The sequence below is a fragment of the Durotheca rogersii genome, assembly GCF_024521655.1.
Source record: "Durotheca rogersii strain YMJ 92031201 chromosome Unknown GGS23scaffold_4, whole genome shotgun sequence".
NCBI lineage: Eukaryota > Fungi > Ascomycota > Sordariomycetes > Xylariales > Xylariaceae > Durotheca > Durotheca rogersii.
The window spans coordinates 858577-873526 of NW_026251235.1; the positions used below are offsets into that span (position 1 = coordinate 858577).

The following is a 14950-nucleotide window of genomic DNA, read 5'->3' on the forward strand; positions in this document are numbered from 1 at the left end:
GGAGGGAGGACGAGCAAAAGTGTGCGTGAATCTGTGCGCGTGTTGGCTGGGACAAACCTGGATCTGATGGCGGCCTCGATGACGAGATAGTACCTAACAGGGCGGGTTGGATGATGAGCTGCGGTTACTATGGGCGGATTCTGGTGTCTGGTGTCTAGGATTTGTAGAACCGAGTCAGGCGTGAGTTCTTGGCTGGTGAGGCGCGGGTATTGGGGGAGTCTGTGCCCAAATGTCGCGTGTTTCTAGACGGCTCGAGAAGCGTGAGATGCGGCGTGCAGCGATGGACCAACCATCGGCCTGGGCGGGTTTCCGGGCTGAGGAGGGCAAAGGTACATGCAGAGCGTACCTATATATATAAGGTCACGACGTACCTGTGTACACCCAGGTACGCACAGGCCATGTTGTCTGCCTTACGTAAGGAAATGGATACCTACTGGGTGATGGGCTCCGGTAATGGTGGAAGAGCCGCAAGTGGAGATATTATCTAATCATCTTGAGTGTGTGTTATCACGTGAAGATAAGGCGTTATCATCGACCGCAAGACATTTCTTGCCTTTTTTTCCCCCTAAAAATAAAAATATTCCACCACTTTGCCTGTGCACATATATGTCTATATCCGTATCCCCTTCCCTTCACCAGTCAGCGCTGCCACAACCACGACGCGTTGCTGTATCCTCCGACACTCTACCGCCATGATCTAAAATGCAGGATAAGCCATAGCGGTGAGACGTTAAAAGTTAGCTGACCACGGCCTCGAGATACGCTCTGCGACTTAACATTCTCCGAATTGCGTACACCCGACGACCTCACACAAAACACCATGGATTCGTCGCGAATCTTCGTCAAAGGTCTGCCACCAAATCTTAACGAGGCCGACCTGCGCAAGCACTTCGCATCCAAGGGCCAGATCACAGACGTCAAGCTAATACCTCACCGAAGGATCGGATATGTTGGCTATAAGAGCCCGCAGGAGGCGGCGAGTGCGGTCGATTATTTCAACCGCACCTTTGTGCGCATGTCCAAGATAGGTGTTGAGTTGGCCAAGCCTGTTAGTATCTAGACCTAGTTGTTGGAGTCAGCTCGCATGGGCTCATTGATGCTTATAGATAGCCGATCCCTCCTTGCTTCGAACGAAGCAACGGAAAACGGGACGAGCTGTTGGAGGTGCCTCCGCGGCCGCTCCGGCGTCTGGTTCCACGCCTGACGCAAAGCACGAAAATGCGAAGAAGAGAAAACGAGATGCGCTTGACGAATCCAACCCGAAGCTGCAGGAGTATCTCGGCATCATGCAGCCCGCAAAGACATCGGCCAACAAAATACACGGCGTTGTGCCAATGTTTTCAGATGAGCCCCCGACCAAGATGATGGCCGCTTCTGCTGAAGGAGGGGGATCTGATGACGAATATGAGACTATCCCGAGTTTCCAAAAGAGAACCGGACCTTTTAAGAACAGCAACGAGGGACAGGCTTCTACCGAGAATACAGTCGGCACCTCTCGGAGGGAGGATGTGGTAGTCGAAGGAGCGACGGGAGGACGAGCGGTATCAGATGTGATGGACATGGATTTAACTGAATCCAGCTCTCATTCTACCGCCGCTGCCGCTACCGTCGCTGCCGCCGCTACGGACGACGACTGGCTGCGATCACGGACAAACAGGCTTCTAGACTTAGTTGACGCTGAGGATGTTGTATCTAGTGTAGTGCCGGCCGAGATCCTGCCATCAACAGCACCAAGTGAGGAACAAGACGAAGCCGAGGTCGTCGACTCAACCCTCGATGCGAGCGGGATCGCGAACAACCAGAGCAAACCACCAAATCCCGACGAACTTAACACGAGAAACAGCGGTGATGACGATTATGATTCAATCCGAAGGACCTCGAGATTATTCGTGCGAAATTTGCCGTACTCTGCGACAGAAGAAGATCTGAGATCGTACTTCGGACGATACGGTGACGTCGAGGAGGTAAGATTTGGTTAATTCTTAGTAACTCCGGCTTGGTTTGATCTATGATGAACCCCAGATAGGGACAGCTGATACCTTTGCGTATCCGATGAGAAACCCTGGGCCAGTATTTTAGTAGATGCTTCGTGTCTGAGATCCATCCCTTGACCAGTTCTCGTCACTTCTCTGATTTTCATTCCTGCTAAAATTAACATAGGTTCACGTGCCAATGGACGAGGCGAACGAAAATAACCGTGGAATCGGCTTCGTTTTGTTTACCAGCTCCGACGACGCAGCCAAGGCGTTTCAAGCCGATCACTCCTCTTTCCAAGGAAGAATATTGCATGTGCTCCCAGCATCGGCAAAACGTGATCAGACTCTCGATGAATTTGCGCTGTCCAAACTGCCACTGAGGCAGCAAAATCTAATTCGGAAGAAGGCGGAGGCAGCCGTGTCGAGATTCAACTGGAATTCTCTCTACATGAGTCAGGATGCTGTCAATGCGTCCGTTGCTAATCGTCTAGGCATCTCAAAGGCAGAACTCCTTGACCCCACCAGCTCTGACGCAGCTGTTAAGCAGGCAATTGCCGAGACGTCTACGATTCAAGATACAAAAGCGTACCTCGTAGCTAATGGTATTGATTTGCACGCCTTCAAGTCCGGGCCGCGAGGAGACGAGGCGGTCCTAGTCAAGAATTTCCCTTACGGCACTACTATTGAGGAAGTTAGGAGCCTCTTCGAGGAACATGGACAGGTACTGAGAGTACTCATGCCGCCCGCCGGTACAATTGCCATTGTCGAGTTTGCGCAAGCTCCTCACGGAAAGACTGCCTTCGCGAAATTGGCGTACCGCCGATTCAAGGATTCCATATTATTTCTTGAAAAGGCGCCCAAGCACTTATTCACTAGTAAACACGCTACCAAGGAATCCCAGCGTGAAGCAGCCGTGGCAACCGAAGCACCGGTTGGCGCGCAGAAATTGTCCGTGTCGGAGCTGCTTGAAAGACATGATCAAGAACCTGTCGAGTTGGCCTCGCTATTTATCAAGAACCTCCACTGGGATACCACGACCGCCGAGCTGGCGAACGAATTCGCACGTCTCGAAGGGTTCAAGTCGGCTCAAGTGAAGACAAAAAAGGACCCCAAGAAGCCCGGCCAAGTGCTCAGTATGGGATTTGGGTTTGTCTCATTCTCTAACAAGGCGACCGCGGAGGCAGCCCTCAAGACCATGGACGGCCATGTTCTCCGAGGACACGCACTCCAAGTCAGGGCGTCGCATCGCGGGCGTGACGCAGCCGAGGAGCGCAGACAAGAAGACCATGCGAAGAAGGCTGCGGGTCAGAGGACGAAGATTGTGATTAAGAACGTACCGTTCCAAGTCAACAAGAAAGACATCCGAACGCTTCTAAGCACATATGGACAGCTCAAATCAGTCCGCATTCCTAAGAAGTTCAACTCTACCAGCAAAGGTTTCGCCTTCGCGGAGTTTGTGTCACCAAAGGAGGCCGAGTCGGCGATGCTGGCGCTGCAGGACACTCATTTGTTAGGACGCAGGCTTATCCTAGAATACGCAGAGGCCGAGGTGATTGACCCAGAGGAGGAAATCGCCAAAATGCAGAAGAAAGTTGGTAGTCAAGCCAACCGTGTAGCGCTGCAACAGCTCACAGGGGGGGGCCGCAAAAAGGTGACCCTAGGAGACGACGAGGACGAAGGGGAGGTCTAAAGGGGCAACTAATGTGTCTATAATTCCACCCTGTCCCTGACTAGGTAACCGAAGGAGTCCGGGCATTGCCACGTTGGGAGCTAGGGATTGTGGCTCATTGGGCGGGATCGCATCCCTTGGTAAGGAGAAGGCCCTTATTGCCTAGTTGATCGCCACTTTTTGTGAGCGCAGGAGAAGTTCGATGCTGCAACACACAGGCAACTCGCGATACACTATCCCTCCCCCTCCTTCGAGGGCGACTCTTTGACAACCCCTCTCGGCTGAATGACTACGAGTCCTAGACCTGGTGGTGATCCTCTATAACCGGTACCTTAATCAAAATCACATTCCCCTGCGACCCTCGCCGACGCCCGTCTACTAGCGGCGCCCTGAGACAAGTGAGAGAGGAAGGAAAAAAAAAAATCTACCTCAGTAACGAAGTGAACATTCCCGCTGTAAGTCGATTGTTATCGCTATTGCTCGTCATTGCTACCTTCATCCTAGACCCCTTACGTTCCAAAGGCACGCGCAACTCGTGGACGCGACGTCATGCACCCTCTTCATCGCTTCATTTTTCTGGATCATGGCGTCGGTACTATGCGCCGCATTTTCTTCAAGGCGCCCTTGAAAGCGCTCTTGGCGGGGTCTTCTACCTAGGGCATCAATATCGCTATCGGGGTGCACACTTATTGCTATACTCCTGGATGGGGAGTCCGGCGATGGGAAGAGGGTAGAATGTGAACCTCATAATATATATCGATCTTCAGTTCTCATGCCAGAGGTCCTCTCCAGAAACTCATCCCCAGTCATAATCGTAATAGGTATTCTCTACCGCTGCCATTCCTGTTGACATATCTTATCCTGCCTCCCAACGTTCTTGGGCACTCTCAAAGGCATTCTTTAGAATTCGCCATTCTTTCCTGGAGCATTCTTATCATCTTCTCCCCCATACCACCCCTTCAATGGAGCATTCACGACCCATCTTGCCATCTCAGCGATATTCCCCAGTATCAGACTATGCCTACGATACCGACCATGAAGGGTTGCCGTTAACACGCCGGCCTCTGGGCGAATCTACAGGCAACGTCCAACCGCATAGTCTCGCGGCCTTGGCGTTGTGCAGTCACTCCATATCCCCTCCCATTCATTCCATCCCAACACCACCCATAGTCCCTACGCAGGTCTTGACTTCGACCTATGGGACAAGCTACCGAGGCGGACGTTCTTTTCAACGAGATGCATCATTACGAGAATCTCCAATGGGTTATTCACGGGGCAGCAGCAACCCCATCTATGCTTACAAGCATTTCGCCGACTATCGTAATAAAGTAATGCAAAAGGAGCTCGAAAAGGAGCAACCGATATGGCCACTCTGGTTGGAAGATGCCTTTCTCGACGGTGAGTAACTACCGAGATGGATGAAGGGCCCTGAGACCTTCACACATGCTAACTATCCCCACAGCCCTTCTCCTGATCCCACAGATGGGCCGAAAGAAGTTCAGCTCCAAGACTATCCTATACGGTCGGAACATGCTTATTACTGAATACCTTTGGATCTACCACTGGTTACTTCACCCCCCGAAGCATGGCGAAGTCATCCCCAATAGACAGCAGAGGGAGAAGGGACCAGGCGGAAAGCCTCACCCTATGTACAGGGGAAGGAAGCAGGTGTCAAGTCACATCCAAGTCCTCAAAGGGTTCTTTGCAACCTTGGTCACTTGTCAGTAGTGACATGTCGTTGCCTTCTAGCAGATACACTTGAGCTAACAGTTGCTTCACAGTCCACTTCATCTTCCCTAGCAAGAGGGACGCAAAGGAAGACGACAAGAAGCTAATGAGAGATGACGACGATACGGAATCCTTTAAGAATAACCGCGTGCTCATTTCAATAGCCGACGGCCGTCTCCCCAACGAACGGCCCAACTATGAATACTTTGCGCGTCTCCTCGGGGCAGACAACGACGTATTTCTCCGCCCCAAGCAATGCTGGATCTTCGTTTCATCGTCTCAAGTCAACATTAAGGAGAAGCATATCAAGGCTGATGACGGTACGACGAAGAAGCAAATTACTGGGTATACACCTAATGGCCAATGGCTCGGAGAGGCTGATTACCCCCACCTGAAGCTCAACGAGGGCAAGGATTACAAAGATCTCCCCCGTAACGGAGACCGCCCGACCGTACTTCTACATGAATACACCAGAGCGCTCTCCCAAAAGGAATCGTCATCGGCTAAAGAGATTACTAACAGATGGGACGTCCAGTTCCCGGACCTAAAGGAGAAGCTCCTCACAGCGCTGAACGACACCCAGCCGTCTGACGAGCGGACCTCACGTTGCGTGGTCGGCCCTTGTGATACGTTTCACTTTGAGGTGACGCTCGACTTACACTCGACGTCCAAATTCCCCGATGGGTCGGAGCTCAATGGCATGGTGGAGTTGTCCATCAGCCGACCCGAACTGCATAATCACACCTGGAGGTCAGTGACGTCTGTTATGAAGCCCGACGAGCTACACATTTCGGGCTCGGAGCCCGACTTTTGGGACCGCACGAACCCCGTCGAGGTGATCGTCTCGCATCGCGTCGGATGCAACGGCGTAGGGCGATGCGACTGCGCCGGCCGCGGTAGTCGTGACACTATCGGCGTGCCATTTCCAGCTGCCAGCTGGGCTAACACGTTCATTAAGCTCGCCCCGTATGTCACCGCCGAACAGGAGCGGAGAGAGAGAAAGGGGGCCGACTCGGCGAGGGGTTCCCGGCCGACGCATGCTGACCGTGAAGCCGCGCGTATCAAGAAGGAGGACGACGAATCGTCGCGTAAGCCGGGAGGGAATGGTAAGATTCCCACCCCCAAGGAGCTCCTCTCCAAGGTCGCCATGTACCAAGAGATTTGGTCAGCGCCTAACGATGAGACCGGAAAGTCCGGGTGGGTACGACGCGCCGTCATCTTGTGGACATTCGTGCCTGTACACGAGCACACGGACGAGAAGGGCAAGACGGTGATGGTGGCACCAGGCACGAACTGGAGGTTTCTCACCAAGGTTGACCCGACCTCAGAATACCACCAGCAAAGAGCGTACCTCTCGGGCTCACCGTCCGTCTCCCGCGACAGCGTCATGTCACCCAACCCCGGATACCAACACCATGTCAACGCTGCGATGCATGAGAACCTGAGTGCCGCGTTTGACGCGCCACCTCCCATCGCCCCGGCCCCTATCCTGCCCGGGAACCATCATCAACAATCCCGTCAACCTCCACCAGACCCACAACACCGACTCTCCACCCTAGACATGCTCGATTCTTTCGACAACGGCCTTGTCACCCCTCCTCCGACAGCTTCGCTCCACGGTAGCTATCCGCCCCACTTCCACGACCCGAACACTGCCATCAACAATGGTGGCACTGAGCATTCCCTACACCACCAGCTGAGTTTTATTTCTGATGGCACAAGCGGTCCCGAAATAGCCCCTGAACGCGACAGCAACGCCGACCCTTTCCTCTCCGGCCTCGGAGTAGCCGGTTCCCAATGTGATCCCAATCTACAGAACTGGACAGCCACCTCACAGAACAGCAGTGCTGCCGGGCTCGGCCTGGATCCCTCCACAGGCTGGGGACCAGGGTACGGGGTCACCTGGGCCGATACCACCGCCCTAACGAGCGCGACTACCAGCGCGGGCGCGGGCGAGCCTCTGTGGGCAACCGCCCCGGGGATGCCTGCTTCGGCCCGTGACAGCATCAGCACATCAAGCTCGTCACACTGGGCCGGTGGCGACGACAGAGACGCCGGCCTCCACCCGCATAGCCATTACCCACCGCCCGCACCACTCCATCCGGACCAGCACGGCGACGGCGCCTGGCCGGTGTGGCCGACCGCCGACCCCTCCGCCATCGCCCCGGGGCCCTGGGCCCTCAGCGACGCGCATCACTACCCCCTCAACCTCGGCGACACCCCTCCAGACCTGGCCCCGTCGCGCTCCTCGGCACTACCACACGCACACCCGCAGCGCCCGCACCAGCACCCGCACCCGCACCCGCACCCGCTTCCCCCGGCGGCAGGGCGCAAGCGCGGCCGCGCAGAGAGCGCCGACGACGACGACGACGAGCGCGCGAGGTACCCCGCCTACTCGGTCCGTAAGCTATCGCACCAGCACAGCAGCGCGCGGACGCCAGCCCAGCGGCCGGGCGCGCCCGCAGCCGTGATGGACGACGGCCGGGGATACCTCTAAGGCACACGGGCAACCGCCAGGGCGCTCCCACCACCCCGCCGTTGCCACGAAGACGTCCGACATGGCCTGATCTGACCTTCTCCCGCGCGTACGCACCCCTCCCATCTCCCTCTCCCTGCTACGCCCATCGCCTCCTTTCCCGCCGGCCCATCGGTCCACCACTCTACCTAATACGCGCCTGGCGTCAGTTTCTCTTCTTCGCCCTTCGCATCCGGAACCATGCTCGCCCGCCACGGCGCCAAGTGTAATTACCTCTCTCTCCCCTCGGGCGGCTGGGGCCGGGCGCGCGAAGGGCGGGTATATCGGGTTGTGGTTCGACGGCGCGGCTGCTTGCTCTGCCGCCCCCTCGCCCACGCTCCTCTTCTACCTACCTACCTACCTACCTACCTACCTACCTAACTCACGACTTCTCTCTCAAAAGTTGGCTCCCTACACGCAGGCCAGGGCGGCTATCACCGGTTGGTTGGCGTGGGACGTGCCCGGGACCTTTTTTCTTCTCGGAAATGAACTCTTAATATGGCCTTTTTTTTTTCGTTCTTCGGGACTTCTTGAAGTCCCGCTGGTAACCTCCCGTCTCCAACCGTCTTCTCGTCGGCGGCTAGGACGGGTCTTATGCAGGTGCCTTTTTTACACTTTGGCGGGAATTGGGTTGTCTTCCTTTCTCTTCTCGCATTGTACCATCGATCACGGGGACTTTTGGCGGTCCCCTCTGCGGCGGTTTTGGGCGGTGGCCTTGGTGGCCTCCCTTGGGTCCAGGATTTGGTCGGGGTGTTCAGGGTAGGAGGCGATAGCGTGTTCGTTTCCTTATTATCTTGGTATATAGCATATATACATTGTCGTCAGCTTAACCCGCCTCCCGCATCCTTATCGATTCACCGTGACTTTCTTCCTAGCTGTGTCGCGATACGCTTGGCTTCGTCCCGGCCACATGCTCTTCTGTCCCTCTCCCTTCCTCGCCGCAACCGGCAGGGACCTCACGTTGGCCTCTTTCGAAAAAAAAATTTTTTTTTTCTCATTGCTGCTCGTGACGTTGACGAGGGAGGTCGGTGGGCAGGTCAAGATAAGTGCTACTACGTGTATAATTACTTCGTGAACGCCCGCGCCTCCCCCTCCCTCGCCCCTGAATATCTTCACGTGCAAACGAGCAGGAAAAAGAGGGAGAGGAGGGAAAAAAAGGAGGGAAAAAGGAAAGGGCAATCAAGACAGCGGGGGCTCTGCGAGAAATATTAGGTACCTAGCCGCTGGGGTGCCTTCAGACATGTAAGGCCGAGGAGATGGGACGCACTGCGCTGCGAGTCGGAGATCTCGGCCGCGTCTCGAGCGCCGTTGGGGTGGGTTGCGTGCTTGGGTTGCTGGGGCGAGTAAAGTCGTATCCACATCTGCTCGGCAGGGGTTGTCGTTGTCGGGTCGCCTTGGGGGACGCGTCTTGGCGTGCTGCGAGTGTGTGTACCCAGGACCAGGAAGGACACAGTCAATTCTTCGCGCAGAATCGAGGCTTCTACTGACTCAACTTGGACACTATTTACTATTCTTTAGGTACTCTTTTGATCGCGGCCTACCTGCGCAAGCCACCACGGATGACTTCCTCTCACCGGTGAGCGCCGAGATGGGATGACTTTCCGAGCCAAGCAATAAGTGGCCAAAATAGAACCGTCGATGATGTATATTATTGCCTATACCGAGGTCGAAGTCCGATGCAGGGTAATGTTGTAATTTCGCGGGTATCTCGTGACCGGGCGGCTCCGCGATGCGGCGCTTACAGGATTCATTCCCGTATGCGCGCAATACCTACTAGGAGCCGCGGAACCAGAGCTTGCTCTCCTATGTTTCGCGGGCACGTGGGTAGAAGGAGAAGAATAAAAAAAAAGAAACCCCTCCGAACATCAAAGTGGCTTTCCCGTTTGGGTTTTTCTTCTTTTTTTCTACTTTTCTTTTGGGCCCTCTCCCAGGTACGGCGCGTCGCCGCGCGCGGCGCTTACTGTCCGACGAGAATGCGAAACAGGGCGGCGGCGTCTGTCGGGGAAATTACTCGTGCTAGATAGGGAAAATTAGCGAGAGAGGGATACGCACGCGCATACACGTACGCGCATAGAGGTAGACGGACAGAGAGAAAGCGATAAAGAGAGAGAAGAGGTGGAGAGGACAGCGCAATAAGACCCAGGTATGCGGTAGCTACCTACCTACCTACCTATACCCAGGCTAGGCACAAGAATCTGCGCCAAGATGCAGCGCCAACTCCAGCCAACCGGAGCGACGAAGCTGGGAGAGTACCGGGAACGACGTTACATCAGAGAGCCAGGGCCGATTTTCGTGGCGGCGGCGGCACCACATTCGCATCGTGTAAGTGAGTCAGAGTAGGCGAGCAGCGCGGAGCACAGCGAGACGAGGCCGTCATCTTCCTACGTAGTACGTACGCAGATAGCTGGAGCTAAGGTCCCCAAGGTAAGAGGCCATGTCTTGGACGTCTCGGAGAGCGCGAGTGCGTGGAAGTGGTGTTTCGCATCGCGGCGGACGCGCCAAGGCCCCGCCAGGGAGAGGCGGGCCGTGGACAGCTAGGGTAGACAGCTAAGAGGAGAGGTATAGTAGGTAGGTATGTGTGCAACGCCTAGCAAATTTCTCAGGCGGGGTGGAGGTTTTCTCGGCCAGACAGACAGCCGGACTAGATAGACGCCAGTGCAGGCCAGCTTAGGCATTCGCTGTCGAGGCCCTGAGGTGCCCCGGACGCTGTGTTTGGCGTGCCGCCGCGGCGTCGCTCGACCAGAGGCGCAACGTCTCGCTGCGACGGCGCTGGTTCTCTGTCGCGCTCCCGTCGCGGACCGGGGTCGACAGCGCCCGCTTGATTGGTTTACGATGTAGAGAATCGCGGGTGGGGTGGGCAACTGCGGGGAGGGGGGTGAGGAGGTTGGGGCGTGCCATCTCGAGGGGGGGGGGGTGGATCTACGCAAGCCAGCAACCCTAGTACATTATCGGGGTATCGGAGAAGGACCTGGTACATATACAGATATCAAGCTGGCCAACCTACGTGGTATTTTGTTGCCTAGGGGGATTTCGAATTGATTAGATTTATTGTTTCGGTGCCTTAGGTAATTACGGGTTGATCTGGTCTCGAGGCAAGTGCAGGTGCCTATGTAGCAAATATGTTTGCTATATGAGTAGAGTTTTTGGCAGGCACTTACACGTAAACTCTATAGCACTTCAGGTACGCGGCATCAACCTAGATACTTGACTTCTGATTGGCCCGCCAGAAAGGGAGGAGTCCGCACATGCCTCGTAGTGCCTGCCTGAGGAACGCACCTGCTTCTTAGCTTACGTGTATATACCTTAGGTACCTAACTTATATGAGCATTCCCACCAAATCAAGTGGTTGGATTCTATTACTACGCGCACCCCCGCGTTTGCTTGCTTGCCGCTCGCGTACCAGAAGTACCCCTCTCATACAGTGTGTATACTAGTGTACATGGGTACGTACCAACCCCGTCAATTGGAACTTCGCACAACCCCAACCCACGCAAAACCCGGACAACCACCCCGGAGCATCTCGAGGTATCGATATAGTCAAGTTCGCACCGCAGCCACTGGCGCGCATGTATCCTCACCACCCCAAACCGCCCGGCCGCAACAGACGATGTCCGCCTGTCGCCCGCCATGTGGTCCCTGGCATTCTGGCAGAGGCGGCCGACCCCCCCTGTCGCACTCGGCGAACCCTGCCCGGCTTCGAATCTCGCCTGCTAGCCGGGCGCCATGTTGCGATCTGACTTATTACGTCGAGATGGGCCCAGAACTTCTTCGATTCCTGGCCCCATCTCAGCCTCCCATTCCTCGCTCTACAGCTGTACCGCTCGCCAGCTCTCAGCCATCTCGAGATCAGTCGTCCGGAGGTACTCGCCAGGTATTTCCACCCAGGACGGCAGATGGATAAGGTACCTCCTCCGGTACCTCAGGCTCTTCCCGTCCGTTGATCCATCTGATGCCATTGCCTATCCAACTCACCTATACGCGTGAGTCTTCTCTCCCTCTCCCTCTCATCTCCGTCCCACCCCATCCGCCTCTCAACTTATTACACGGTGCCCGTCCAAAGGCATCCCGAGAAACCAACACACACCTGTCAACTGACCTCCCGGTGAATCACCCTACGGCCCGGTCAGCCCCCGAGATATTGTCTTTCTCACCTACTCATCTTCAGAACTCACACCTCCTCATACCCAGACACACTCATACGCACCCAACCACCAACAGCGTTTGTGACATTGTCACCTAGAATTCACTTCGCCTTCATCAGACATTCACCAGCTGGAGGCCACTTTGTTCCCTCTTTCGTGCCAACTACATAAGGGAAACAATCCACTGCTGGTTCTCCTTTATTCATCACCCCACAATGAGAACAATCATCGCCACCATCTGACACCCTCAACAACTCCATATTGGTCTCCTAACAAAGGATACAGATTCATATTTCTACTCTCGATTCAGTCGATTCGGACCCCCTACGCGGCCCCTGGCGACTTTCCACATCTATCTCCTCACTTCCCCTAAACACATTCACCTATTGTACCTTACATTCTCTTCCTCGAGCCATCCGGCGACATCTTTCACTTCTTTCTTTGTTCGTCTTTTCCCAGGACCTAAGACACAGGTCGATACACAATCCTATTGTTCTGCCACAGGACCCTTTAAAACGCTCTAGAGGCTAAGAACACGTCTCTGGTACTTTTCCTTCTCAGAAGAACCCCTCCTACTGCTTCGTCTCGCGGGCGAGATAAGACGAGAACCACCGTCTGTAGTCGGATCAGATTGACCCCAAACCACATTCCCACAATAGCACGTACTTCTCTCTCAAGATGAGGATTTCGCATTTCACTGCTCTGTCGCTGCTGGCGACCATCCAAACAGCTACCGCTCACTCCTGGGTTGAGCAGGTCCACAAGATCGGCCAGAATGGTGCCTTCGTCGGAGATATGGGCTACCCTCTCGGATACGTCGACCGAGCACAGCCCGACGTCGACAACAACGCCCAGAACAAGATCTTGGACACCAAGTCGAACCCGGCCATCTGCAAGCCCAAAGCGAACGCCTATGCCTCTGTCAAGCGACTCTCCGCTTCCGCTGGCGACGCCGTCGCCCTGGTCTACCAGGAGAATGGACACGTGACCCAGCCTCTGCTCACACCTCGACCCTACCGTTCGGGTCTCGTGTCCGTCTACGGCACCCTGCAGCACGAGGACTCGGACGGCATCAACGACGTGCGCAACGCTTGGACGGCTGACGGCAAGGGCGGAAATGGCAAGGGAAAGCTGCTCGCGGCCCACTTCTACGACGACGGCCAGTGCTACCAGAACGCTGGCGCCGCCAACATCCCCGTCTACAAGCAACGGTCCGCGCAGCACGGCCTCTCCGAGCTCTACTGCCAGACCGACTTCCAGCTCCCCGCCGACCTTCCCTCCTCGGGAATCTACACCGTCATGTGGGTCTGGGACTGGCCGCTGATCCACCCCGACGGCACCAACACCACCGAGATCTACACGTCGTGCGCCGAGATCGAGCTCGGCTCCGCTAAGGCCGGAGGCAAGAACTCCGCTGGCGCCAAGATCCAATTCTCGTCCAACAACCCCATCGACAAGGCGGGCATCGCCTCGCAGCTCGACACGCCCATCGAGGCGACCGCCCTGTTGGGTACGGCGGCGCCCAGCTCGCCGGCTGCCCAGAACCCGGCGACCTCAGCTTCGGCTGTGCCAGTTACTTCTTCTCTCGCGTCTTCCGCCGTTTCTTCAGCCGTCTCTTCTTCCGCTGTCGCCAGTAGCCCTACGACTAAGGAGCGGGGCTCCGGCGGGGTCAAGACCGTTACGGTTACGGCGAACCCCGTCACCGCGACGCAGTGGAAGACGGTGACGGTAGGGGGCGGCGATGCGAGCGCCAGCGCCAGCGCCAGACCCTCGTCCGCCGCGCCGACCGTCAGCGCGCCGGCCCTCTCCGTCACCCGGTTCATGAGGGCGCGCGCGACGGGACACGAGCGACGAGACGCCGATTATGCGTCCTCCTAAGGAGGATTGTCGTGTTGAGTGGGGGGACTGCGTCCCCGCCATTCGTCGGGTCTTCGCTTCACCTTGCACATATTTACCTTGCCCATTCGTTGTCAATACCTAAGCTCCCTCTGCCCCTCTCCCCTTTGGTATCTCCTTTTCTTTCGCCCCTCGGCATTTCGCGGCAATGAACGGCTGGATCTGACATCCCGCGAACGGCATCGGCAGCAGCGGCAGCAGCGGGGTCTAGCTGGCTGACTCCGACGAGCGTACACGATAAAGCACGTTGGAGAAGTGATAATAGAGTGGTGAACTAGATTCGAAACGAAAAAAAAGAAAAGAACTTTAGAAGGAAGGGAAGGGGATGGAGGGGGGGGAGGTTGAGACATAACAAAGGGCGACGAGAGTCCTCCCTTCAATTCGAAGGCCCCTTTTGTTCTCTCTTTTTTTCCCCCTGCTCTTCCTCTTTTCACTTGCGTGCATACATACGTGCATACACACTCGTGCACATACCCATACACACAGATACCCCTCGCTTTGCCCATTTCCAGCGGTAGCATAGAAGCGGATATACTCAGGTCTTAGGTGGGGGGTTACATGCATTTTTCTGCCAGCGTGCCTTTTTTTTTTCCTTTCCCATTTTCCGCGGCACTACTAGGGGCCCACGCCCTCGTGCACAGTACGGGCGTTCTCTCTCGATGATTTCTCCCCCTCCCCCTTTTTCCCTCCGGTCAAGGCTGCTCTTCATCAGCATCGGTATCACTGCATACAGGAGGAGGACGCAGGAGTCCCGGACGGACGGACAGGCGGATATTGCCTTTTTTTCAGGGGCCCGTTTTCTCTCTTTTCTTTTGTCCTCTAGCGGCTTCGCCGCTTCTCTCTTCTCGGAGGAGGAGGAGCACATGTACGCGCGGATATGCCGTCGCGAGCCGCTCACGGGAGCAGAGAAGGAAGCAAAATTTTGACGGAATTCTGGAGCTGCTTTGTAGAAGGCGGCAGGCAGGGTTCCCCTCTTTCTAGGTAGCACAATCGAACCAACTTAAACCAATTCGTTAGTCAGGGG

General features: G+C 55.9%; 4 protein-coding genes across 4 annotated transcripts; all 4 read left to right on the forward strand.

Annotated features, from left to right (window-relative positions):
- Window positions 1–820: 820 nt before the first annotated feature.
- On the forward strand, window positions 821–3666 carry GGS23DRAFT_603381 (RNA-binding domain-containing protein; the record flags this gene model as incomplete). The annotated part of the gene is made up of 3 exons (XM_051519468.1): window positions 821–1048; window positions 1107–1964; window positions 2161–3666. 3 exons carry the CDS (start codon window positions 821–823, stop codon window positions 3664–3666), a joined length of 2592 nt encoding a protein of 863 aa, XP_051374610.1.
- A 471-nt stretch (window positions 3667–4137) lies between these two features.
- Window positions 4138–7966, forward strand: GGS23DRAFT_617021 (uncharacterized protein). The gene is made up of 3 exons (XM_051520827.1): window positions 4138–5043; window positions 5108–5365; window positions 5427–7966. Exons 1-3 carry the CDS (start codon window positions 4608–4610, stop codon window positions 7868–7870), a joined length of 3138 nt encoding a protein of 1045 aa, XP_051374611.1. The 5' UTR covers window positions 4138–4607; the 3' UTR covers window positions 7871–7966.
- Window positions 7967–8287: 321 nt separating this feature from the next.
- GGS23DRAFT_359393 (uncharacterized protein) lies at window positions 8288–9332 on the forward strand. Its single transcript, XM_051513228.1, has one exon. The coding sequence runs from the start codon at window positions 8483–8485 to the stop codon at window positions 9098–9100; it is 618 nt and encodes a 205-aa protein (XP_051374612.1). The 5' UTR covers window positions 8288–8482; the 3' UTR covers window positions 9101–9332.
- Window positions 9333–12418: 3086 nt separating this feature from the next.
- Window positions 12419–13954, forward strand: GGS23DRAFT_359422 (uncharacterized protein). The gene has a single exon (XM_051513230.1). It carries the CDS (start codon window positions 12709–12711, stop codon window positions 13906–13908), a length of 1200 nt encoding a protein of 399 aa, XP_051374613.1. The 5' UTR covers window positions 12419–12708; the 3' UTR covers window positions 13909–13954.
- Window positions 13955–14950: the final 996 nt, after the last annotated feature.